The 26,891-nt window shown below is 34.7% G+C and overlaps 2 protein-coding genes across 4 annotated transcripts; one reads left to right on the top strand and one right to left on the bottom strand.

Annotated features, from left to right (window-relative positions):
- The first annotated feature begins 1,850 nt into the window (after positions 1-1,850).
- LOC117220382 (uncharacterized) lies at positions 1,851-23,707 on the top strand. Of its 2 annotated transcripts, none has more exons than XM_033470270.2 (13): positions 1,851-2,102; positions 10,698-11,268; positions 13,144-13,300; positions 13,382-13,689; positions 19,461-19,657; positions 19,788-19,821; positions 19,891-20,031; positions 21,787-22,022; positions 22,224-22,338; positions 22,786-22,851; positions 22,971-23,074; positions 23,168-23,389; positions 23,468-23,707. In XM_033470270.2, the coding sequence occupies exons 2-13, from the start codon at positions 10,756-10,758 to the stop codon at positions 23,610-23,612; spliced, it is 2,238 nt and encodes a 745-aa protein (XP_033326161.2). In that variant the 5' UTR covers positions 1,851-2,102; positions 10,698-10,755; the 3' UTR covers positions 23,613-23,707. The 2 variants fall into 2 exon arrangements, with proteins under 2 accessions (XP_033326161.2, XP_033326162.2); XM_033470271.2 differs by lacking the exon at positions 1,851-2,102 and adding an exon at positions 2,666-2,807.
- On the bottom strand, positions 23,700-26,878 carry wda (will decrease acetylation). Of its 2 annotated transcripts, none has more exons than XM_033470273.2 (10): positions 26,345-26,878; positions 26,118-26,275; positions 25,651-25,990; positions 25,346-25,578; positions 25,056-25,238; positions 24,802-24,954; positions 24,532-24,679; positions 24,280-24,448; positions 23,961-24,144; positions 23,700-23,877 (listed from the first exon to the last, which is right to left on the bottom strand). In XM_033470273.2, the coding sequence occupies exons 1-10, from the start codon at positions 26,444-26,446 to the stop codon at positions 23,745-23,747; spliced, it is 1,803 nt and encodes a 600-aa protein (XP_033326164.2). In that variant the 5' UTR covers positions 26,447-26,878; the 3' UTR covers positions 23,700-23,744. The 2 variants fall into 2 exon arrangements, with proteins under 2 accessions (XP_033326164.2, XP_033326165.2); XM_033470274.2 differs by having other exon boundaries at positions 26,378-26,877.
- Positions 26,879-26,891: the final 13 nt, after the last annotated feature.

Here is a 26,891-nt window from a genome sequence, read left to right as displayed (position 1 = left end):
AAACATTTTGAACTAAAATATTATTGTTATTATCATCATTATTATTACTATTATTATTACTATTATCTTACCGTGCTTTCTTTTTTTTTTAAATAAATGGTAGACGACATCAAGTGTCAAACGGTGAAATAAGGCCTCGAGCTCTGGGTCCGAAAAAACCCAGATTGCATAATTGCATTATTATTTTACGTTCAGTATAATGAATTTTCTAGTTGACATAACAAATCCTTTTATTCTTGAGATTTTTGTAAAAGAATTCGTAAAAATAAGAATTTACATAAAGATCCGCAGTTTAGTTACAAACTACAAAAATGTAATTTCTCATGATTTTCGGTCAATAATTGTAAGAAAGAAGATTTTAACAACTTTAAATGCCTGCGGCTTAACTTTGCGTTAATCGTTCGCTGAAATTGTTAGCATGAGAATAAGATACTGAAATCTACAAAATGCATTGTTTAAATTTCTGTTGTAAATTACGATAATAAAAGTAAGAAAGAGAACTCCATTTTTCAATTCTTTCTACCATTCCATCCAACCGAACTTCTGCAAAACGTCGTTAACTAATTTTCTGGTAATATAGTTAGGTCTAACATTTCGAATAAATTCAAGTCATTTGCTATTTTGACGAGTATACTCGTCACGAAGGAATGACAATTTTCTGTCACGATGAATATATTTGACATGCGTACTGCCGTTTATATCGCAATTTTAGTGAAAATTGAAATATATAATCTTAAATTTGAAGATGTGTTTCGAATATTTAGAGGGCCGAAACGAGATAAAACGAATGAATAAAGAAATATAAATAATTATTACGAAAAAACTGTATGTAGTTTTTGCGTTAGGAGGTAGGTTTAACCCTTAAATGCATGATTTTTTGCTTTGAATTTTAAAAAATCGTTTTTTATAGTAATGTAGTCACAGGTTACGTAAAAAATAAATAAAAAAATCTAGGTAATAACATTGAGTATTTATTTTGAAAAAAATTTGTATGTAGACTTTTGGCAACAATATGCGTCTATTACTAAAATTATTGTAGACGTAAACACATGGTCATGTATTTATATTATCTATTAGTATAGGAATTTTCACATTATTTATAAATGAAATGCAGCAAAGCAATTGCGATTTTTGTTGTGACACAAAGCAACCTTGCATTTGATGCACTCAATCCGTGAAAATCCTTTGCAACCTGGAAATTATCACCCACCACATTCAAATGTCAAAACACACATATAACTTACTCGCCAAAAGCAATGTCAAGTCTTTTATTTCACACATGGTCTATTGTCTATTGTTATCAACGTGTGATCGGAAACGCACATACTCAGGTTTTTGAATACAATTAAGTGCAACTGGAATGTAGACAATTGGCAACAGAATGCAAGAGTTAGCTAGTTAAAAAAGTGTCAACATACTTTCCGTGACGACCGTAGATCATCCATTGAGGCATTCCGCTGTTCTAAAATCAAAAACGACGTTTCACGATACATTCTCCTAGAAGCGTTCAATCTTCCCAATCACGGGCAAGCAGGTACCAGACCTAAGTTTATCTGGACTATTTTCGCTTCGTTATCATTATTCCCGGTGGCTCTCCTGGCAATGTAGTTTAGCATATACGCGCTCGAGGCCGGTCAACATTTTCAACACAAAAACATTTCGATCCAGACGAACGGCGCGGGAATCGCGAAAAAGGAGAAGAAGAGGAAGCGTGGAAGAGAGGAACGTCGAAGTTACAAGAGAGATAGAGAGAGAGAGAGAGAGAGAGACAAGGCAAGCAAATAAGAAAGAAAGAGAGAGAGCCGGCAGAGACAGAGAGGGAGAGAAAAAGAGACAGCGGCATTATACGCGTTCGCATTCAGTCTGCCCGCGGCGTTCGTGCCAGTCGTGTTCCGTCTCCTCTTTCGTGGCTTTTGTTGTTTTTGTTTTTCCAGTTTCCGACAACCTTCTTCGCCGGCCACTTAAATGAACGAAACAAAAAGCACGCCGAGCCCGAGCATATAGTCGCGACGCGAAGGTTCTGCGTACACCGATAACGATGTGCTTCTTTTCTTTTTAAGCGCGACCACGCGAGCTCCTACACATTATCCCCGATGACATAGGTAAGGGAACTTTCCTTCTTTCCGGCATGGTGATCCCCCGACAGGAAGCGGTTTCCCTTTTCCCGGTTTCGAGCGTGAGTCAGATCGTTTTTTTTTCGAGGAAACATTGGATTCGACCGTGACAGACCGGCGCGGTCGAGTGAAAGTTGATCGGATATATTTTTCCGCGATGTTTGCCACCTCGTTTGGGCCGATCGTGGGCCGATCGAATGTGAGAAACGGTCACAATGCGTTCTGTTCGTGGTTCGAACGCGTTTCCTGTCGGCGATTGCTTAACGTATCGGCTGCAAACGCTTTTACGCCGCGCCGCACCGTTCTGAAACTGTGAATGCTGTCACGCTACGCTAAAACTGCAAGAAATGGTAGAAATGACTGGAAAAGTTCTGGAGGACTTTACATATGTATCTGCTCCGTACCTATGAGTTTCTCTGACCAATAACTTTGCTCAGGCGAGACAAGAAAAGTTGTCTACCTACTTCGCGGGAAAGCAGAATCGCGCGAAACACTTTGGACATCCGAGTTCCGCGTAATCTTCGAGATAATCAAGGTTATGTCAAAGATTTTGATCCATGCGATAGCAGCAAGTAACCAAAGGTTCCCTCAAAGTTTGAAGTCTATCGGACAAGTAGATCTTGACGTATCGTATCGGACACACACATCGGTGAATGAGATTCCTTGCTACAACTTGCTTCAAACATCTACAGGGTGAATTATTTAACTCTTTCATGTCAATATTTTTCGGAAACTATATTCATGTTGTAGAGAAAAATGTTTCGAACAGAAGTTGTTCGCTATTATTCTTATTTATCAAAATATAAAGGTCGCTTCGCACAAAATATGAAACAATTGCGCATGTGTCACTCGCATCACTTAATCAGCTAGATGCTTGCATTGATTGTAACGGACGACATTTTGAACATTTCTTGCATTAAAAACCAACTAAAGTATATCTCGGTGAACTATATAACTATATAGCTATATAACTATATAACTATATAACTATATAACTATATAACTATATAACTATATAACTATATAACTATATAGCTATATAATAACTAAAGTATATCTCTTGCACCTTATATATATATAATGATTTTTTATTACGTATTTGATACTTTCGAATGGCATGAATAAATGTTACACGTTGTAAGTAAAAATAACTCAAGGTCGTTCTCATATTTTGATAAAAAAGGAAAAAAATAGAAAATAATGAATTGTTGTTGTTATACCAGACGTCTTTCGTTCGACACATTGTTTTATGCATGTAGCTTAACATGTAGTGTAACACAAGTTTAACACTTTACTGCCACGTCACGACCTCGACAAATTCATAAGATCAAAGTATTTCCTTTAACTGAATTAAAATTGCAAAATACAGTTTATACGACATCTGCTACTTTTTACAACGTTCTTACGTTTCGCGAATCTTAATAAAATTAGTCAATGGCAGTCAAAGTATTAACAAAGAAGATAAATTAACAATGTAATACAATAATTTCTTTGAACATTTGTTAATTACAAGAAAATTGTTAAACGCATGTTAGACGTAACGTAACCATTTGAATGTCTATTATTAAGCTTCCGCAAACTAAAGTGTTAAATACATTTACATAGTAATTACCGTGACAAATCAAGAAAAATACGTCTCCCTCGTTTTTAATCCGCGGAACTTCGAAGATCAATCTGCTCTTCTTCATGGAATTCGAAGATGCGTTAAATCGATGAATCCGTTCATCAATTCACTGCTAACATTCTCATGATCTCTGCTCATTTCGAATGCGATAATAAATGATAGGAATTGCTAATTCAAAAGTTTCCGTGTATTTTACAAACCTGCAGATATCATAATTGTACAAAGATTTATCGTTTAGGAAGAACCGATTTCCTAGTATTTCTCGAAAATAATAAGCTCGCGCGCACAGCATACTATGCAGATGGTTATCATTTTAAATTAATTATGAATCGACTTCTATAACAGCAAAGAAAATATTAGGTCGGATCATAAATAAACCCAGTTTCTTGGAACAAATTGCGATTGCGCACTATCATCCTAATGATTCATCAAACTCGAACCTGGCAAATAGTAACAAGTCATTGCAAACAATGGCGAATATGTAACTGGCGAATTTTGACGATGGATAAAGTTGATTTAAACGGAAATTGTGAGTCAACCTAATTGCGTAGTATACATTAAATTGAGCTAACTGATTTGAATTTCTGGATGATTAGGACTACACTTTGCTGTACAATAATTAGAATACTTACTTTTAATTTTGCTATTACTTGGAATGATAAGAAAATAAATAACTCACGTTTTTACAACTTTTTTATTCGTGCCCATAGCGAACATTTAAACGATACGTCTTGTTGAAAATTTCATCGAAACCCGTTAACATTGTTATGAGTTATAAATAATTAAAGATAGCGAAATTTGCAGTTTTCCACGACTTTCAACCAGAAACTGTGAGAAATCCCGAACTTGACTCTGCGTGAACAGATTTCGATGAAATTTCTAGCACGCATATAAGTTAGCAAGACTTACAAAACGCATTTTTTAAATTTTCATTATAGGCTCGCATAAGGAAAATTAAAAAATGAGATTTTTTTATATTATTTTTTTCATTCCAAGTAATAGCAAGATTAAAAATAAAGCGTTTTGGTCATTGTCTAGTAGACGAGTTACTCTATTGTCTCAAAAAAATTCAAGTCATTCAGTCGAGTTTTACAAAGTCGAGTTTTTTACAGATCAAGTTAACGCACACTGTCAAATAAGAATAGTAAACAATGTCCATGAAACCGCAGGCCACGCTGTCATTCAATTTCTTCTTTTCCCTGATCCGTGACCAGCATGATAGATCCATCTAGTGCGGATCTTTATGCAGAGATAAATTTTTCTGTGATTTACAGAAATTGAGAACGAAAAAGAATTTCTACGCTTTATTAGTCGCTTCAAAAAAAATATACATACAATGCTGTAGATGCAGAAAAATCTGCAATCTAGTGATGAAATATTCTATGCAGTGCACATATATTTCACTCGTTTGTACTAAATCTGTCGTGGACGCTTCCATGCGGTGCTATAGGGTATAAGTATCTTTACTGAAGGATATGTGGATGCTGTCGTTTTTAAGCAAATACCATCGCCTAAAATTCCAAAGTCATGTTAACACTAAACATACCAAGCACTAAAAGCGAGTGACGTATGTTGTCCTATAACAATGGGATGATGAATTTATTTAGACGTTTCGGCGTTTATATTATACAGGATGTCTCAACTGAAAGAGGACACCAAAGTGTCTCTGTTATTTTTGGAGGTATCGAAAAACTTTATTAACAATAGCTTTCAGTTTAGATAGATGTATAATAGGAACGTAATAATTTTTTCGCAGCTGGAGAATTTTCAGAGATTGCAAGGTCATCTTCACTTTTTTGGTTATAATTATCTATTTTTTTAAACGTAAGTTGATGCAACTCGACATTTTCTATAAAAAGATATTGATCTATTTATGTCGAAAAATGACTATTTTAGCAGATATTCAGTGTTATCTTCCGATGAAAGTACATTTACGAATCGTGAAAATCTTAATGTGCATAATATATCCTTTTTAGGCACGGCAAGATCTACAAAATTAAAGTTAAAATGTTTGCTAATCTAATAAATTTTCGACATATATAAATTAATAATTTTTTTGTAGAAAACGTCGAGCTGCATCAACTAATGTTTAAAAAAGCAGAAGTGATTATAATAAAAAATAATGACCTTCATTTATTTTATAATTTATTACACAGGGTGTCCCAGGTTTTAATGTTCAAACTTTGTCAGTATATTCTACGGCACAAAGTAAGAAAAAAATGTTATGCAAACATAGGTCATATAGAGCTTTATTAAGAAGTTATAACAAAAATTCAGAATAGGATTAATAATGCGTTCAATGAAATGAAAGAGAATAGAAACGAAATTCGCACGGTCATAAATTCGATCTTCGATCGACGTCAATCATGTATTGTCAACAACGGTAGACATTTCGAAATGTATTAATAAACACAGCTTACATAAACACACGGCATGTGCTGATCTATTCAAGCCAATGCTCACAGTAACAGCAAGTTGATTACTATTCCTATTCTGAATTTTTGTTATAACTTCTTAATAAAGCTCTATATGGCCTATGTTTACATAATATTTTTTTCTTACTTTGTGCCATAGAAACACTGACAAAGTTTGAACATTAAAACCTGGGACACCCTGTATAATTACGTTCATGTTATACATCTGCCTGAACTGAAAAGCTTTTGTAAATAAAGTTTTTCGATACCTCCAAAAATAACGGAGATACTTAAGGGGCCTCCTTCAGCTGAGACACTGTATATGTATATATACACGAATTAATAAAATTCGATCGTTTTTGCTAAAAATTGCTTATTATATTTATTTTCGTAATATCCTGATATCAAAACATTCCATTATCCAAAAATTTCATTCAAATTCTCTGTTAGGTGATAATTAGAGTGCAGATTTTATGCATTTATGACAAAAATAAATAGTTCTAATAAAACAAAAAGAAATAAACAAAACTAAAAAGACATTAGAAGAATTTAAGAAAGAAGGGGTACCTTCATCTTACCTTTCATTTCTTACAATTGACTCAAATCATTTCTATTTCGCATAAGGATCCGCAGTCTCCTGATAACGTATCTAAATAATGCAATGTTTAGATAATAGAACGTTTGAATACCAGAATATTGTTTGTAAAAATAAATAAAGGAGTCTCTTACTGTAATTTTAAAACAGAACAATGGGAATGTGACTATTTTGACTCCTACAGTAAGTTTAGCATTATAAATCGAGCGAATGACCTACTAGCCGCGAAATCTTAGAAAGATTTAATATCGTTACACTTACGCGGATTCCTTGGCGCATATGTACCTACGCTCGCGGTCAAGTACACGTAACCTGTATCGAAGATCATCACGCGTTCCGTCGTCTTTGTCTCATTAAATACGCCAGTAATTACCATTTATCTCGTACATTGTCGATCAATGATGTAATAGAACCTTTACAAAATAGAAGAAAATTTAATGTAGAAAAATGATTGAAGCACGCAAACGTAACGCTAATCGTCGACTAATTAGCGCTAATTTCTGATTAAGTCGTTAGCGAATGCAGACGGATGTACTAATAAAAGTATAGAACATTAATTACTAGTCCTAGCTGGGTTTTAATATTACACTCGAACTCGGACTTTGGGCGAGCATCGCACCGACGATGGGATCTCACGAGTGTCAGAATTCGAATCTTGATTGGATTTTGGCATCCCGTTAGAGAATTGCTCTCGGTAGCGTAAAATCGTAGCTCTTTATGCCCCTGAAATCATTTTACGAAAAAACGCTTTGCAAATCGAAAATGCAAATTTTGTTCCGACGATAATAACATATACACGGTGTCCCAAAATTATGGTGCTTCCGGGAAATTAGGGGTTCCTGAGGTTATTTGAAGTAACTTTTTCCTTTACAAAATTTTTCTCCGAGACGTCGTTAACGAGTTATTAACGAAAAAGAGTGACCAATGAGAGGTGAGCTCGGCTGGTGTGAAGCGGCCGGAACCCAGTTCCGCTGATTGGCTCGGTCTCCTAGCGCTTGGCGAGCTCGTCTCTTATTGGTCTGCGTTTTTCGCTAATAACTCGTAAACAAAGCTGCGGATTGCAATTTCGCTGAGGAAAAAATTACTCCAAATAACCTCAGGAATCCCTCATTTCCCGGAAGTACCATATTTTTGAAACACCTTATAGATACTTAACAAATTGAGTATCTCGACGCTTAAATAAATCGTGTCGTTCATTTCGCAAATCCGAAAATAGAAGAGTCCTAATTAATGATGTCCTTCGTTCCCGGTGGTGTTTCTCGCTACTACGCGCTTCGACACGTAATAAATAAAATCGATAACGCGTGCGCTAATTCCATTTGTTTTGGTTAAAACCCTTCGCAGAGAGATGCTCCAAGGCATAAATCTAATATAAAGGTCAAGGTAAAAAAAAAGGTGTTCGATTAAATTCTCCGCGTTAAAGCTTCGATAAAAATTGAACAACGCGGATCACTTCTTCCGGTTTCCGCAGAAACTTCGCGGAATTCGATTATAGAATAAAGACATTCTACCACGTTTCAATTTAATGCGAGTGTTTATAGCTTTATGCAAAGAAGGTTTGCCCAGTCTCATCGTCGATTGATTAATGATGTTCGCACAAGTGTTCGCAATCGCAAAATTAACCGATTACCGAGCGAATTATTCTTCTTTTTTTTCTTTTTGCCAAATCGCCCGAGCTAATCGAACGGTTCTCTAGTTATTCGCGAGCGGAACATATTGTACAGTGTTCGACACGGTGTTCGGTATTCGATCGAGCAATCTATTAAGACATACCGGGCGACTGACGACGTTAGGTCTCGTAATGAATTGACGCGACGCACGAGAAACACATGCGTTAGGCTGTTTTAATGCGCCCCGTGAACGTTTATAATCCGTGGCAAGGACAAGCCAATTTGCTGCCTCAATGATATGATCGCCAGCGCTAAATTGAGTACATTGGCAGCTCTAATTAACCGGTCGGCGTAATGTATGCGGATTGTTTATCGACTCGAGGAAAACGCGGCTGAAAAATACGCGTGCGCCCGATTCGGTTAATTAAAACGTTCTGGTTGATTTGATGCACGCTCGCAGACGTTATCGTCCACATTCCCTGTTATCGTCACACGCTCCACACTGTTGCATAATAATCTTTTTAACGCTAAACCGGCCGCGTCAAACACTCGTGGGTGGTTCGTGAACTTGCATACACACAGGCAACGCGCGCATTATGCACACGAGCCTTCGTCGAATCATACTGCCGGCAGATATTTCTAATATAAATTGTGTATTTGTTTAACTCTCGTTGGGATTATTAAGAATCTGTAACGCCTTCTGCAGTCACGTTTACAAAACTTATTTTTTTTTTACAAAGCTAATTTGTTTCGTAAATGTTAAAATCGATATTAAATGTTAAATCAAAAGTTAAAATCGATTGCATCGGCTACTTCGAAAGGCAGTCGAATTTCATTAAGATCGTCCCACGGTGACCATGATTGCGGCCATTTTGTTTATCAGAAATAAAAAAAACATGTAAGATTCTCAATTAGTAACGAGTAGACCGCGGATCTTTATGCAAAACAAAAATTCTCTGCGTTAGTTGCAATAAATTCAAGCTAAATAATCAGTCCATTGTTACTTTAATCATATTAATCGATTAAAAATAAGACGTTGATAATTTTAAGTTCTTTGAATTTTTCTTCCGTTTTAAATTGCAGCAACCAAATTTTGTCATAAATACATAAAATCCGCAGTCTAGTAATAAATTTGGCAATAGCAGGTATTGGAAAAAAGAAAAAAGGCGATAATTATAAAAATAGCGACATTTTCAAATTTGTTTATCGATTTTTCCTCTTGATTTTTCAATATTAGGGCCTGAAAAAGTGTAACGAATATAAATTTTGGCCTGGTTCTAGTACGGGCTGTAGGCACAATACTGAATATGCAACTATAGTGACTCCCATTAATACTCAGACACTTTTTAAAACTAGAATAAACGATTTGAATTTTGTTTAGTTTTGAAGGTATCCTAGACAATGACTAAACTACTTTGTTACAATTTTGCTATTACTTGGAATGATAAAACAAAATAAAAGACTCTCGTTTTTTAACTGTTTTTTATCTGAACCTATAATGAAAATTTAAAAAATGTGTTTTGTAGATCTTGGCAAGTTATACGCATGCTGAAAATTTCATCGAAATCGGTTAACGCAAAATCAAGTTACAAGTGTAGAAAGATTGTAAATCGGGACAAAACCGTGATTTTTAATTGTTTACAGCTCATACCAAGGTCAACCGATTTCGGTGAAATATTTAACATACATATAACTTACCAAGATCTACAAAACACATTTTTTAAATTTTCGTTATAGGTTCAGATAAAAAAATTAAAAAAACGAGAATTTTTAATTTTCCTTTGTCATTCTAAGCGATAGCAAAATTACAATAGAATTAGAAGATAATATATACAATATAAATATAAATATATACAAATTATATATTATATATAAATATATATAAATTATATATTATATATATGCAATAAAAGAAAGTACAAAACATAAATAATAATAGCAGTAGTGGAGATAAGGATAAACATAAAGAAATACAGAAGATTAGCAAATAAGGAAAGGAAAGAAGGTAGTGAGATATGTAAGGAGGGTATACATATAGGGGAACTAAGTAGCCCGATGTACTTCTAACGGCCATGAAATCAGGATGACGAAAGGATTCATAACAGGTCTGAAAAAAAACCGAGAAAGTGCCGTAGCGGTTTGCGATATTTAAAATTAGACAACAATTAGACAACAATAGAGCATTCGGTGTGATTCAGTACGAAAAAATAGATGTGTGTCTGAGGCTGATGCGTAGTTGGGTCAGTTTTTCTCGGAAAACAAGTGAAAATTAGAGTTATTAGAGAGAAACACGACAAATTAAAGCTACAATGAACTAACAACTATTTTATCTTCAAACAGGTGAAAACTCGCGAACCAATTGCCGTGGCAAGTGATCAACTAGATCGCGGATCATCAAATGGACGAATCCGTTGCCCAGAAGACGGATTGTCATCTGCTCCAGTCATCGAAACTTCCGTCCAATGACCATCAAAACAGCAGCCCGCAGGACAACAATGCCGATCTGTTGAGAGTTCCGAAACGGAAGCTGTCGGTGTTCTGTCGATCGTTCGACGTGATCGAGGCGGAGGATCAAGAGGACACTCTCGAATTACATCGGACGTCCAGCAATCCCACGGTTCGTCTGGCAGACATGCAAGATGAGGGATCTCAGCGAGATCGTGAAGCGAGTCCTTGCAGGAAAGGCTTCGTCAACACTTGTCGATCGTTGATCGAGAATGGCAAATTCGTCAGTAATCCGTCACACGATTCTCTTAACGAGAGACCTGACAGTCCTCGCTGTTTCCCGGCGAGAAGATCGCCCGTGATGGAGCTGAAGCTGCCTCGAGTCAGAGAAGACATCGATAATTGCTCGACGATCAATGAAATCTCCGAGGAGAAGCAGCCTAATTTGAAAAACGGAGAACCGAAAGTAAGATTCGGTTGAAATAGCGCGCACATAGAGAAAATTGACTCTTAACGGTCGCGCGTTCTCTCGGGAGAGTATTTAGGTCCAGGCTTTATTTTCACAGTAAACCAAATATTCACGGTAAATCAAATGACTCGCCTTGAAACGTCGCTACCTATCGCTGCGAAAATATTTTCATTGGGAATTCTTGGACCCGGCGCAACTGTTTTTCATATTTCGATGGATTCCCGTATCAGCGAACACTGGGGAAAATTCATTCGTTCGTCAAATCCGTGTTCGATACGCGGATCCCGCGAATCGAGCCAATTATGCGACAACTGATAAACATGACGTCGGCTGTTTTCTTGCAACAAGAGTACGATGCACGCGGTACTTTTCTGAATTTTTACCTCCTTCGGAGGTCTCAAGAGTCGATGAATTGTATACTTTCATCTATTGCGATTTTCCACTGAGATCGTAATTAACAGACTGGGGAATTTTATGGAATTTTATGGATTTCTATGGAACGGGAAGTTTAGTTACAATGTGTTATGTATGCGTAATTTGAAACGGTGAACAAATTCAAAGAAACAAGAAACGTCGATGCATTAATTTGAACTTATCGAAACGATTAAAGAAGAGAAAAAACTTGCGACGCAGACGATTTTTATTTTGCATAAAGATCCGCAGTTTAGCCGAGAGTAATTTAATAATATCTTCACAGACTTTTTTTTCTGTTTCAAGTCGATACGCAACGTGTGACACTTTGCTCCATCTTTTTGTAGCAACTTGTAAAAACATCGCGATTTTTTGCGACACCCTTATAAATAAAGAATACGATTCTAATCTGTGAATTTGAAAGGCGGTCGAAATTAGAATCTTATGCAAGCCTTAGTTAGTTTCGGATTATTTCATGTATTTCTTTATCTTGAACACTTAATTGCCCTAATTTTTAATAATTTACGAAATACTGTGATGAAGATTGATGAAGATTTCATACGTAATCTGCTAAATACGAATGCTATTCGCTTCTTCCGAATCGAAACAAAGTTTAATTCCTCCGTTGTCGGAACAAATCAAAAATATTGTCTCGTTCTATCAGGAAAATTATCAACTTGGCTGTGTCACAAATTGTAGGACAGACGGTTACCGAACAAAAGAATTTTTTAATCCCTGAACTGGAAAACGATTTTTATTTACGAATGTGACAGAAATTTTCAGATTAGAATCCCATGGCCATCTGCAACAAGTTCGGACTGTTTTATATATTTCCTTTGTTTCCTGTAGAATTGTAAATTACGCATTTTCTTAGTAGCTTAATAAAGATTACAATTTTACAACGATCCAATGAATGCGGAATATAAATAATTGTGGTTCATGGATGTCATGGATCGTTTCAAATAAGAATCTCATGCAAGTCTCCGATAATTCTGGATCATTTCATGTTTTCTTTATTTCGACTACAGTGAATTGTTCCTAATTGAGAAGATACGATTATTCGAGCCTTGCGATTCGAGCCTTTATAGTTACCAATTATCAACAACTAGAAATCGTACTAACAACAATAACAACTAATCGTATCTCTTCTTCCCAAATTGTCCATTTTCTTGCGCAATCTGAGCATCAATAAGGGAGAATTTACTGTATTTGGTAGCACATTTTTCTAGTAACTTACAACAGACTGTAACTCTGCGGCCCATCGATGAACAAAGAATGTAAATATATAAACCAGCAAATGATTTTTATCTGCGAAAGTGAACGAAGATTCGAAATTAGTATCTCCCGCCAATCTGTGCAATAAATAATTGTAATTTATGGATTCGAAGATAAAGCCTCGCGCCGATCCGTTAAGAGTCGAAACAAGTTTCCCCGCTCGTAATGGTTCGCATTTTCGATCAGAGCGTCGACAAAAATGTCGCCAACTCTTCCACAGAGGGGGACCATCTTCCGGTATCGGAGAAGATCGCGCCGTCCACCAGTGAAAGCACGGAAAACGACGATACGGGGAAGAATTTCAGGCCCGGACAGAATCAACAAGCAGGGAGTGCAAGCGACGGTAAATCTGCGGGAATTCTACAAAACTAAAAATATATGATAATTGTATATTTATCGGGTTCGGCTATACTCTCGTTCGCAGATCTGGCCAAGATCAAAGATCTGGCGTGTCCGCCGACGTTTGTGGACGAGTCGAGTACCGATCGCGGGAAATACATAGCAGTCGGCACCGAAATGTCGAATCACGAGGATACCTCCATCGGTTCCGAAAGCGGGGACGAGACGATGAACAAGGAAAGCGATGGAAGGATCGAGGAGACGAGGAAAGACCGATCACGAGCCTCGTCGCCTCTTTCGATTGCTCCGGTCCCAGGAGAAACGGATTCGAATCGGACGACCGACGGAGAGAAAACGGAGGACCTTGTTCGGTCGAACCGAGAGAAGCGACAAGTTGGTAATCCTTATGCTGCTATTTATTATATTCTAGTTGACGATGACGACGGCTGCCAAAATTGTTGCCGACTAAGTTACCAGATTCACACAACTACCAAGCTCGAAACGCGACTGATATATATATATATATATATATATATATATATATATATATATATATTGTTTTGTAAGGACGACAAGATTGGATCTACTCAACTTTGTACGATTTCTATCGTAACGTAAACGTTTTTACAAATTCAGTAACTGTAAAAGAAAAACGGTTAGAGACCAATCATTTTGACTCTAGCATTAATAGGCTTCCGAATCTGTTATAATAATCTCAAGAAATTGTATGAGGCTGCTTATTGTTGCTATTACGCATTTCACTAAGTCGCAGATGTTGGGAAAATAGATTTTTTCAAATAGTAAATAGATTATAAATATTTCTATGTTCTCGTGTATTACAGAATTTGGCAAATATGTATGTAACTATTGTTTCAAGAAAAGTTTATTTGATAGATAGACAGACATGAGAACATATATATATATATATATATACGCATCATTTATCGACTGTTCCTGGATCATTTTTTAACATTTCATTTCGTCACAACCGGAGGCTCCTTAGTACGGTTAGGGAAAAATAGATTTTTGTAATAGTAAATAGATTCCAAATATTTATATATATATATATATATATATATATATATATATATATATATATATACATATATATAAATCATTACAAAAATCTATTTTTCCCTAACCGTACTAAGGAGCCTCCGGTTGTGACGAAATGAAATGTTAAAAAATGATCCAGGAACAGTCGATAAATGATGCGTTAGTACTAAGAAATGCAAACAGATAGAGGGAACGTTGTGCCAGTACGATACTCCCAATGGTACATTTTTCTGTAAAAAAAACAATGCTTTTTTAACGGAAATCGTATGCTTCATTACGATACGCTGTGGTTGCCTTTTGCATACTCCCCTCGTCCCGCTTACCGTAAATTCTTTCTGACACGCTCTTATTTACATTATATATATATATAAAGAGAGAGAGAGAGATCGAGTTTGACTGTCCCAGCAGATACAAGTTCACTTACGTCGCTAATCGATACACGCAGCGTTACCTAATATCGTCCACTAACACAAAACTTAAACAATTTTTATTTGCGTATCGCAGTGTGATGCGATGTTTAGAATGTCTGGTGATCCTGAAGGTCAGGATTAGGTTTGGGTTAGGTCTCCGCTGCAAATGCAGAAACGTTTACCATTTCCTTCCTGTTTCGAATCGAGCTGTTTATCTTGCAAGATGAAAAAAAAATTCGATGTTAAATTGCACCGTAAATTCTTTTACAATCTAAAAATCTATTTATAGTTCATTCTTCGGGCTCCCGACTATTTGTTTTCATTCGAAACGTTGACACGGATGTCGACAATAAATTCACGATTGGATCACGTGCGAAAATTCTGCCGCCGATAGAAAATCGTATTCAATGCTTCGTCAATTTGTTGCTGGAACCACGATTTAGATTTGAACGTGGCAGTGCGAAAAATTCAACTACAAATCTCACCAAGCTTACTGAATTAATAATAAGTTTCTTGTTCAAATAATATTTGCCTCTATCGTATATTTCCATTGAGAATTTCATAGTATTCGATTCATGAATGAAAAGAGAAAATGAAATATTATATTATTTCAAATATGCGAATATTTAACGTCGCCAGAAATGCCTAATATTCCATGCAGTCTAAAATCATTACTGCACCACACGATCACGCTATATCCGGCGATCTATTCCGTGTGATAGGAAAAATAATATTTACTCTGGAAGCCATGCAGCCCGGGATATATTAGGTGTACCAATAAATGATCTGCTATTTTCTCAATGAAATGGTAGTGCACATCGGTTATAAATAAAACAAACGTTCGTACCTTCTATTTGAAAAATCGTCGTGGACAATGTGATCGCTTATTGTTAAATTGATTGAAATCTCTTATTCTCTCCGAACGAATTCGAATAAAAATTGCATGTACTTGAATCTCTTGTGCCAGGAAAAATAACAATTACTATGGTATATTTCGAGGGTACAGAAATGTTTAGAGGAATTTTTTATACTTATGTCACGCGAAAAATATTATTGTATTAGCCACAAAGAGAATACGTGCACAGAAAATTATTTATTATTGCAGATATTAAGTACAGATAATTCTTACCGTTTTCTCCATAAGATGCAATCGAAAAGCCAGTACGAATTATCTGTTCCTAAAAATATAAATTTAACGCCATTACATGTGGGTGGCAGAACACTGAAACTGTTACCAGAAATGACCGACGGATGATAACTTTGATATCATCGACTGATGGTGCTACTATGCTAATACCAAAAATGGTTTTAGCATTTTTGTGTCATCTGTTCAAAATCTGAATTATCTGTGGATAATTTTGGCGAACAGTTTGAACGTTTTGCCACTAGGTGTAAATTTATATTTTCAGCAGCACATATGTAATTCGCGCCGAATTGTAAGCATGGGAAAAGCGACAAGAATCGTTTTTACTCAACATTAAACCTTATAATAAACCATAATGAACCGTAAACCTTATAATAAACCGCAATAATAAACCTTTTTTGCATGATGTAGATGCAATTGACATATTTCATGCTATTTTTCGTACACATTTTCTTTATCGTAAAAATATTTAATTTTCTCTATATTTGCAACAATAAATAGAAAGTTCCTCTGAACAGTTTTGTGCCGACAAAATAGAATTTTGTTAGTCTCTAGAAAAGTTATTCTTTAGAAAAAGCTAAACAATTTCGACGATATTCAAACTTGTTTAACTTATGTCGAAGTGATAATAAAGAAAATCAAAGTATAATCTAGTTTTCCGGCATTGTTTCGATTCAAAGCATGCCAGGTAATCGGAATTCTACTGTGGATCATTTATTGGTAGAGATGGGACAAAGTATAAAACAAGTATCTTGGAAAAGGAAAGCGATACATATTTCCAAATAGACTTGAATCCAGACGAGATAGATACTCTTTTGTCGGTATTTTGTGGAACGTAAACGGTACTTCCAAGTATACTCGAATTCTGGTCGAGTGGATACGAATCTTTTATGAATACATTGAAGTACATATGTACAGTATTCTCTCGATATTATGTATAAGAGAAAACCTTAGTATAGGTGTTACGCCGAGACTGCGGCTCGCCGCACACTATGACGGCCCAACACATAGAAGAAAACCATATACGTATATTAGTTTGCAGAGGTTTACATCCACTAAAACTGACGCTTTAATATTGAAGTGTGCAGTTTTGTGCAGAAGTTGTGCGAAGTTTCACAAGTGGAAAATTTAGATTCCCAAAAGACTAAACTCGGGGACTCCGGTTGTAGAAATATCCGTTTTGCAGTTATTGTGGAGATATTTGCAATATTTGCACATGAAATGACAGTGACACAGAATTTGAGTAGTATTACTGAAGGGTTCAAATCTTTCCAGCATCGAATTACAGTAAATTCTTCTTAATTGACGCTCAGATTGTACATACAAATTGACAACTTGGGATGAGGAGATACGATTATTCGAGTCTTGTGGCTCGTTTTTACAGTTACGAATGTAACTATGTAACTATTGTAACTATATCGACTACTACAAAAACGAGCCGCAAGGCTCGAATAATCGAATCTTCTCTTCCCAATTTGTCCATTTTTGTGTACATTCTGAGCGCCAATTAGGAAGAAGTAACTGTATGTATTTACAAATACGTTTCCAAACCGGGAAGTATTTATTCTACAATTCGAAAGCAGCTTGTATAAAATAATTACAATAGCGAGTATACGTAATGAAACTTTATTGTCTTTGTGCAATAATCGAAACCCATGAAACGAAACTTTGTTATTTAAGTTAAACTCAAATTCATAAGTATACGGCGTGTCTTGTTTAAGTGAGTACAGCAGGATATCTCGGAAGGAGTTATAATTATTAAAAGAATGTTCCTACAAAAGTTATTTGGTAGGATTGGCTACAACTAGTAGTATTAATTGCTTTCTTTTGGGTGTAGTAGTACAGGAGATCTGAAGGTCAACCTAATTTTCTTATATGGAAGGCTATATTTTTTTCTCCATAAAGTAAAAGCAGATACTGAAAGAAATTCAAATTCCGATATTATTCTGAGTTCGATAAAAGTAAATCGTTAGCTTATGTTTACGTCCTGTATTGGTCGACGACCAACATCCAGCAGCCGCTGCTGAGCAGCATCGATTGCGTTTGTATCAAGTTACTGCAATTATGATATTATAAACAGGGATTGAGGATTATTGCTAATGCCATAAATTATCGATTGTAATTTTCACACATCATGTAATGTCCACCATCATTGAAAATACATATTTGTAATTGTTTTAAAAATTGTATCTCAACACTTTTTAATATTTCGTCCGATATTGAGCTGCATGTGATCGTAATTCTTGTTCTTAAATCATTTACGTTTTTCGCTGAGGTCTGAAAGGCTACTTGGAGGCGACCTGTATTTTCACTGATGGTGGACACGTAGAAGAATAAAAAATTATTCAACTAGGAAGTGAAAATTACAATCAATAATTTATGGCATTAGCAATAATCCTCGACCGATGTTTATAATATCATAATTGCAGTAACTTGATACAAACGCAATCGACGCTGTTCAGCAACGGCTGCTGGATGTTGGTCGTCGACCAATGCAGGACGTAAACACTTTATCGAACTCAGAATAATATCGTATAAGCACTTCTTTGAATTTCTCTCAGTGCCCGCTGTTACTTTCTGGAGAAAAAAATAAACCTTCCTTTAAGAAAATTATAGATTACGTTTCAGATCTCCTGTACTACTCCACCCACAAGAAAACAATTAATACTACATGATGTAGCCCATCCTACCAAACAACGTTTGTAGAAACATTTTTTTAATAACTATAAATCCTACCGAAATATCCTGCTGTACTCATTTAAACACAAGATACCCTGTATATTGAACTCGATCCCACACCTACTTTTTAGGTAGTGGAAGGAAGGCAAGGAGAAAGAGAACGAGCCATCTTCCTAATCAGAATAGAATATTAGAATATTGGAATATTGTTACACATATATATGTATATGCACTTAATTTAAAAATATTAGGCCAAAGAATAAGTTTAAGTACAATTAGACCTTGATAATTTCTATTGATAGTTATATTTTGTTTTTATTGTTATTTTTAGAGTATAGGTAATTTAGTATAGATTTTAGTTATGTAATGAAGTCGTTTAAGTCGGGAATCATCCAAAGCCAAAAGGCAAGGGTTAAGTGAATATAAACACAGACAAAAAAAAATATCATCTTTTTACGAAAATGAGAAAAAACGTGATATTTTAAAAACAATTTGCTCGGATTTATGGGCTCAAAAATACGATATTACTTTTATTTGAACTATTTTTGGATATCGTTTGCCGTTTGTGATTTTTAAGATCTTACGGAGAAGGGCCGATTCCGATAAAAGGGTTGATTTTTTTCCTAAAGAGAGGAACAGACACGAAAAAATATGGTAAAATTCTTGGGTGAATTTATCAAACATTTGTGCGAAGTTTCATCAAAATCGACATGTGTCAGTCGCAGGTGTTCCCTTGTAATATAACGACTGTTGAGATTATCGTCTCTGACCGCGTAGTAAGATATTATTAGGCGGAATCGTCGAAAATCCGCATACTTTAAGAACTGAACGGAAACGTTCTGGAAAATTGTACATTAAATGTTATCAAAACGTAGAGACTGTTCGCCGGAAGACGGTCATTGTCCGAGGGCGATTGTAAACGATACCATCGTGCAAGAAGGCATTGCGGATGCAGCAAACAAGAGGAGCTCGTCGCTGATAGAGATCAGTTTCCAGCTTTTCCTAGCTTCACCGATAGCCGTTTGCAAAGTATGGGATTCACGAATTTCGATGAAACAAATAGCCTGTGCAGGTGAGTTCCAAGCTCGAGACGCAGCATCGTTTGTAACAAATTGACTGCAGATATTATGGCAGAATGGTGTAAGTGAAAATTCAAGCAGCAGGCAGATCGAAAGATTCGAATTAATCCAAATTGGTTTCAGGGAGAACCTCATTTCGTCCGAAAGTGAGCTGGAGGTAAGAGAACGATAAAACGGACAAGAATTTCAGTTTACCATTGATTCGATTAACTTCAATTAATTACAGCGCAAGTACATCGCATTTTCGATAGGACTTGGCACGGATAGGATCACGTTGCAACGAAGGGTAGCAATGTCGCAAAGTCAAAGAGACCTTTCGGAACAGAACTTTGCGCAGGAAATTCAGAAATTACAAGAAGAGATAGAGGTAATTATATGTTCCATAACAATAACGCCTTGTGCAATATTGTAGAGAGAGAAGCATTCAAAACAGGTCACTTGAATAACTCGTTTGTCTTCATAAAAGAAAAGAAAGTTCTAGACAAAAGTTGCTTGGTTTTAAGGGGCACATAATATGGTGATAATAACTTTGTGATGAGTGAAAGCGTAGAGGACATATGAAGGTTAAATCTATTGTTTTAAATAGGATGGTATACTCCTTATTTTAGAATCTTATACTACATAAAAAAAGGAGTAACTTTTATCTGAAGCATTTTTTCTAGGGGCATTAGTTTTTATGATATCGAATTAACATCTTCATTAACTTAATTGACATCTTCATTAACAGAGTCAGTGTATGTATGTTAACAAAAGTATTATCGAATATCAATAATGTTATATTTGTGTCCCTCGATATCATAAAAACTAAAGCTTCTACAAAAAAAATGCTGCCGACAAAAATTACTGCTTTTTTACGTAAAATAAGATTCTAGAATAAAAAGTATACTATTCCATTTTTTAAAAAATAGGTCTTCTACGGCTCCATTCATCACAAAATTATTATCACCGTATTATGTGCCACTTAAAGCCAAACAACTTGTGTCTGGAATTGTTTTTTCTTTCTATGATTAAAGACAAACGAGTTAATCAGATGAACTGTTTTAAATGCTCCAGCCTGTATAAGTAACGGGTAACGAAACCTAAATCACTGCAACCATACATTTTACCAAACATTTAATACAAATTAGCAAGGTCTTAGAATTACAAAAATGACTCCAAAAACCTGTTATCTGGTTGGGGAAATATTTTTAAAATAATTCCACGTGAATCGGCTCGATGTGAATGCAACGAGAAACAAAATTCATTTGTCTTCCAAGCGAAATTAATGCCGCGTCCTACAATATACAATATACATACATTATTTACCATACAGCTATTTTTGTCATCATCCTGGCATATAGATGATAGTATGGTAAAAGGGAACATTTGGCTTTGGAATATAATAATAGAAAATCAGAAAACAAAAAAGAGTATGAGGATTCAATAGCATTCTTAAATAAAACTTTGATTACAAAAAAGGTAAAATAGTTTATTATGAAAAGTATGCAACTACGGAGATAAATGAGATTTTGCACAAGCATTGAAATATTCCCTTCGCTCAAATGGAGGAATAAAACGGACCACCAATTTAAAATCATGTAAATTTACTTCTATGAATTAAAAACTATTAATTTAAATAAAAAGAACTTATAAGTACATGTTGTAACGTCTACAAAAATATTATATTTATATAAAAGGAAAATTATGAATGTGTTCTAACATATAACAAAAATGTACATATATCATATAAAATAAAGAAATTTAAAAAACATGATAGAAAAATACTGCAAGTTGAAATGTAGTTTAGTATGTTTAGAACAAAAATCCATCTCAAAATACAGTTTAAGAGCTGTAAAATCGAATGCTGTACTTACAGTTATTAACTTTTAAAATAAAAGTTTTAAAAAATGGATGAACACCAATATAGTATTGAAACTTTGATAACGTAAATTTTGCAAATTGTTTAATTTAAATAATAACGTGATCGCGACTCTATTATTGATCGTGAAATATTATGAAAACCATTATCATACGATGCTAATTCATTGGTAGCTCTTATCTAAGAAATGTTCAGTTTTACCCTACTACTAATAAACTACTTTATAGCTTTGTTAAACATGAAATCTTTTCTTTCGAATAACAGAATCTATCTCGATATTCCCTATACACGGATAGAGAGTCTATGGAAAGATTAGAAAAGGTCCGCCACAGGTTAGACATAGTGAAAACTTGTGCGTATAAAATCTCATCCGCTGCTGAAACACTCGGTGCGGTTCTTCAGGAACAGAGAATCTCGCCAGGAATTTACATAGCCGACAAATATCTTCAGATATTGCGTTCGAGGTGTGAAAACTTATCGACGGAAATTGCTGAGATTAAGTAAGCATTTCATCACCGTTAAAAAACATTAACTAATACATTTTCCATCAGAATCAATCCTTTGAGGGTCGTAAGTCGCCATTTTGTTGGCGTTAGGCTCACGTATTCAGTTCTTAGAAGTCTAAAGAAAATTCTTTTCTCCTAGTATTTAAGACTTTCATGTATAAACCAGTTTAAAGAAAACATTCTTAATATTTTCAGACGTATTTTACTGATGCACAACATCGTGATCGAAGAAGATCCGGGAGAAATATACGACGTACCTCTTCAGGCATCGCGATACCGAAATGGATCGTCTCTGAGTAACCGAACAATGGTGCGGAAATAAAGATAATTTTTAATATTCTTAAAAGAAATTAAATTCTTGAAACATTCAAAGGTTTCGTACTTGAGAGAAATCGTAATCATTTTTATAAGTCAAATCAACGATTCTCGGAAGAATTATCACTTTCAGGAACTCATTTTCAATTTGAATTTTGTATCGTATTAAATTATCTACAAATAGTTCGTAACTATTCGTAACGATCATGTGACATGTGCATTATTCACAAATCATGAATAATTTACAACGTCAGCCAACAGGTAAAGCAGTAAAATATAATCATCACTCGGTAAAATTTAATGATGTTTCTGTATTATTTTTAATATAATCTTTACCACGAACAACAAATTTTTAATACTAATTATTGATAATAGAAACTTACATGTAAATGACTCAACTCGTTACTTTGTTTCATTAATTAATTACTGATTGACCTTGCAGATGGCAAGAAGAAGAGCAAGTATCGCAACAATTTCACGACCCTTAACTTCGCAAGATGTAACAAAGGTAATAATGGATATCTCATTCTTTGGAATAACTAAGTTAAATATGAAATATCGTATCCTGATTGTTTAAAGACAACAAAACATTTTATACTCAACATATTCGTGTTAATTGATGTTTAGGATTGTCCCAGGCAGCGTAACTCTGTCGCCGGTAGAGTCACCATAAGGAGACCGTCATGGTGCTCTGAGATGATATGGGAAAATGATAAGCAAGTTCGAAAGGAGTATGCATTAGTTTTTCATTAGTTTGAGATTGCATAAAACGTGTATAGACTCGTTCATAAATAAAAACGGTTGTTTTGCATATACTATTTCAGCAGTTCTAATAGCGTTGGCGAATTACGGGACATCAGCGAACAGATTGAATCAAGGAGGAGTTCTCGTGAAGAGAATAATAATCTTTTGAGGCATGATCAAGTCTATGATATTGACACTATGACTCGTGACGTTGTCGATAACATAAACGATGAAGATCGGTCACCATCCACATCAACGTGTCTTCTGGAATCCAGAATCATCGAAAAACAATTAGTATCATGGTAATGTCATGTCTAAACTTTAACAAAAATTTGTGCTCAAAGTGTCATATTTTGGTAGTATTTGATTTTTTGTTTTAGTGTACGAACGGTCGAACCTCTACGAATAACTAGTAATTTTCAAACATGGCGACCGGGAATCTGGTACATGTTGTTCTTTTTCCTTGGATTTTATGTAAATTATATTACATTGTCAGTTGACGGAAGCAAGGCAGGCGTGTTATAATTTGACCTTCTATATGGAGCTGCAGTATTAGAAACTTATAACGAGTGTATCGATATTTACGAGGGAAAGTAATAAAAGACCTAAACGTACAAATATATCGCATTTAATTTTTTTCAGCTTTAATTTAATATATTACAAATTATCCACCGTTCCGATACACACGAGCGAATTATTCTTATTATAATAACGTAAGGAAAGAATACTCGAGCAATATGTTGAGTATATTTGTGGTGATTCCATATCAGGTACTACATTTGATGAATTACTGAAAAGAGAATTATGGAAGTTTAAATATAGATTTAAGCAGCGTAAAATGTAGAGAATTTTTATTTTAGAGAATCAAATTACCTATTGATAATTTTAATATAATCGTGTGTAGGCCATAAACGAATAGTGCCGTCCAGACTACCACTGGCAATGTATTGACCATCGAAACTCCAATCTAAATTCATAACCGTGTCCTCGTGGCCTTTAAGTTCAGTTAACAACGCGTTGGTTGCTAAATCCCAGACAAAGATAGATTTGTCATCACCTGAAAAACCAGAAGAACTAGATTACAGATTACATCGCATGATAAAAGTATATTATAATGTCGAATCATAAATAAATTATTCCTTATAATTAAATTATATTAATATATTCTCTAAAGTATTAGAATATGTTTTACCAGCAGCTGCCAAATACTTTCCGTCCGGACTAAAGGCTAAGCTATAAATCGTCGACTGTGCTCCAATATATACCCTCAATAAATTTCCGTCATCTTTGTCCCATAATCTGACAGTCTTATCAGCAGACCCAGTCGCTAAATATCGAGCGCTTGGATGAAATTTTACACACTACAAAAGAACACATTATCCATTGTATATATAGAAGGAGCATATAACACCGACGTCTTTGGTTTTGTTTATAATATACGTACATTTATGTCTAAAAAGTGACCAGCGAATATACGTAATGGAAATATTCTATCTAATGACCATAATTTGGCAGTCCTATCATGAGAACCAGTCGCCACATATAAATTGAATACACTAAGATCCATGCACCATATAGGATAACTATGACCACTGAAACAAATAATTTTTAAATGCTACAAGATTATAATTATTCACTGTATTATCAGTATATCATTAAATAAGTGTTTTTAAACTGTACACTAAATGCATTGCTATGAAATACATGCAGGTACCTATAAATTGCAGCACATGTGTAATCATTAAGTCTCCACGCCCTCATATCTTTATCACTAGATACAGAAAGTAGTATTTCTGATTCTGGAATAAACCTTAGATCATGTACAATATCAGTATGTCCTCTAAGTATCACTGCCCCTCCTTCAGTCCTTAAAGAAAGCATATAAACTTACATTCTGTACAGATGTGAAGAAATAGTCTGTTGTAAGTGTATCTATATTTTGCTGAATTAAAAAATCGAAAAACTTACGTTCTGTCATCAGCTTCATAAAATTTATCTAAAAATGGATTATCAGAGGCAAACGAAAAGGAGGGTTCTTCATGCTTTGGCTTAATTAATACTGTTTCATTTATACCCCATAATCTAATCTCTGTAGTGCTAAATCCTACTGCTAATTTGTCCATATTTGGTGGAATTATACCGCTACTTGCACTGTAATAGTAAAAATTTTGTATTGTTCTTTCATCCTCTCTGTTCAAGCTTTAAAAACGTTAATATTTGAGAAAATATATTCTAGAATTATATTCATACGCAATTACTTTTCAATAGCATTATTCACTGCAAATATTCGTAAAGGTTGATGCGCATTATTTCGAATTAATCTTATTGCTTCTTGTAATTCTCGCATTTCACGATCAGCTCCAGTACCTGATGGTTGCTCTACATATCCATTTATTCCTATTTCACATCTTAAACCTGATTCGTCAGATCCCTCTGTGTCTGTATCAGGCACGTCCATTTTTTTAATTATTGTCAGGTGTGTATTTATTATCTAAACAATGCAATGAATAAAGTTATGTTTACAATACTTTTGTACAGTATTAATATAATACTGTTACATTACCTGCATTAATATAATGTGTCCATGCTTTGAAAGAAACTGCTGAAGACACAAATGAGCAATATCAGACATATCCACCTTATATTTTCTAGTTCTAAATGAATTTACTAACGGTCTCAGTTCAATATCTTGTACTGAAAATACACTAGACAGCTCTTCTAAAAAGTCTTTCTCAGTTTCGTTATTAAATTCATTTTGATGTGACTTTAAAAACTGAATGGCTGCTTGTTTGTTACCAGCATGTAGCATCTCTAGATACAAGTGACAAAATACAGGGTATAAAAGCCCCTTTAATTCCATTTTCAATTTATCGTTGAGTGCAATATTTACCCACATCTTTAATCTAAAAAAAATTATACATGCACTGTATTAAAATAAGAAACAAATAAATCTATTTACAAGCAGTTTGTCTCATAAAACTAGAAAATAAAATTAATCAGAAGAAAATGTGAATAAACCAGAAAACATACCGTTGATACGCTTGCTCTGCAGCAGCTACATCAATACTAATAGCACTAAAAATAATAGAGTTGTCTTGAGATGTAGCAGAGGTGGCAGTTGCATTCAGAGTCATTTCATCACTTGTTCGACAATGTATCTGATTAGTTTTACAAAATACTTCACTAGTCTGCAATCAAAGATTGAAGATGAGTAGAGGTTATATTGTGTTTACCAATTATATTTCAATATTAAATACATTTCTTGAAATAAAATTAAGAATGTAGCCTGCCTGATAGTGACGTCGTTTCAAATATGACTCAATTGTCGCATTAATTAATTCACTCTTTAATCGTTTCATCTTTTTGGAATTACACGTTGGTTACATTCAAAAGTTTTGAAAGACTCAACCATAAGAAACGTGTCAAGTTACAAAAATTGTTGAAAGTACGTTGTTTTTATAGCTATTTAAAGCATGAATGGAATATAAACATTGTTAAATATACTAATCATTTATATGAAAGTCAATTATATGAATTGAAAAAAACAATTATATGAAGTATAATTTCATCGATAAAGTAAACCGAGATGAACGAGACTTCCACCGGTATTATTCGGCATACTGTTCTCATCACTTGTTTTTTTAAGATTTCATATTTTTTAATGTGTTACTTGTAACGTATAAATCTATAAACAAACAGTTTTTGCCCGTTAATCATTGCGAAAGTATAGAGACAAAAATACACCCTTCCCAAGGAAAGTACTTGTTACCCCTGATTTACTATTTAAGCACATATCATGTATTA

The sequence above is a fragment of the Megalopta genalis genome, chromosome 7 (genome assembly GCF_051020955.1).
Source record: "Megalopta genalis isolate 19385.01 chromosome 7, iyMegGena1_principal, whole genome shotgun sequence".
NCBI lineage: Eukaryota > Metazoa > Arthropoda > Insecta > Hymenoptera > Halictidae > Megalopta > Megalopta genalis.
The sequence above is the reverse complement of the archived record's forward strand: the minus strand, read 5'-3'. Positions and strand labels throughout refer to the sequence as shown.

Bases quoted from the DNA above. Each gene is read 5' to 3' on its own strand.
- LOC117220382 (XM_033470270.2), top strand. From the start codon at position 10,756: ATGGACGAATCCGTTGCCCAGAAGACGGATTGTCATCTGCTCCAGTCA. The intron at 11,269-13,143 runs GTAAGATTCGGT...ATTTTCGATCAG, and splicing joins TGAAAAACGGAGAACCGAAA to AGCGTCGACAAAAATGTCGC. The intron at 22,852-22,970 runs GTAATAATGGAT...ATTGATGTTTAG, and splicing joins CTTCGCAAGATGTAACAAAG to GATTGTCCCAGGCAGCGTAA.
- wda (XM_033470273.2), bottom strand. From the start codon at position 26,446: ATGAAACGATTAAAGAGTGAATTAATTAATGCGACAATTGAGTCATAT. The intron at 26,276-26,344 runs GTATTTAATATT...CTTTGATTGCAG, and splicing joins TTAATTTTATTTCAAGAAAT to ACTAGTGAAGTATTTTGTAA. The intron at 23,878-23,960 runs GTAATTTGATTC...TTCTCTTTTCAG, and splicing joins TATATTAAAATTATCAATAG to TAATTCATCAAATGTAGTAC.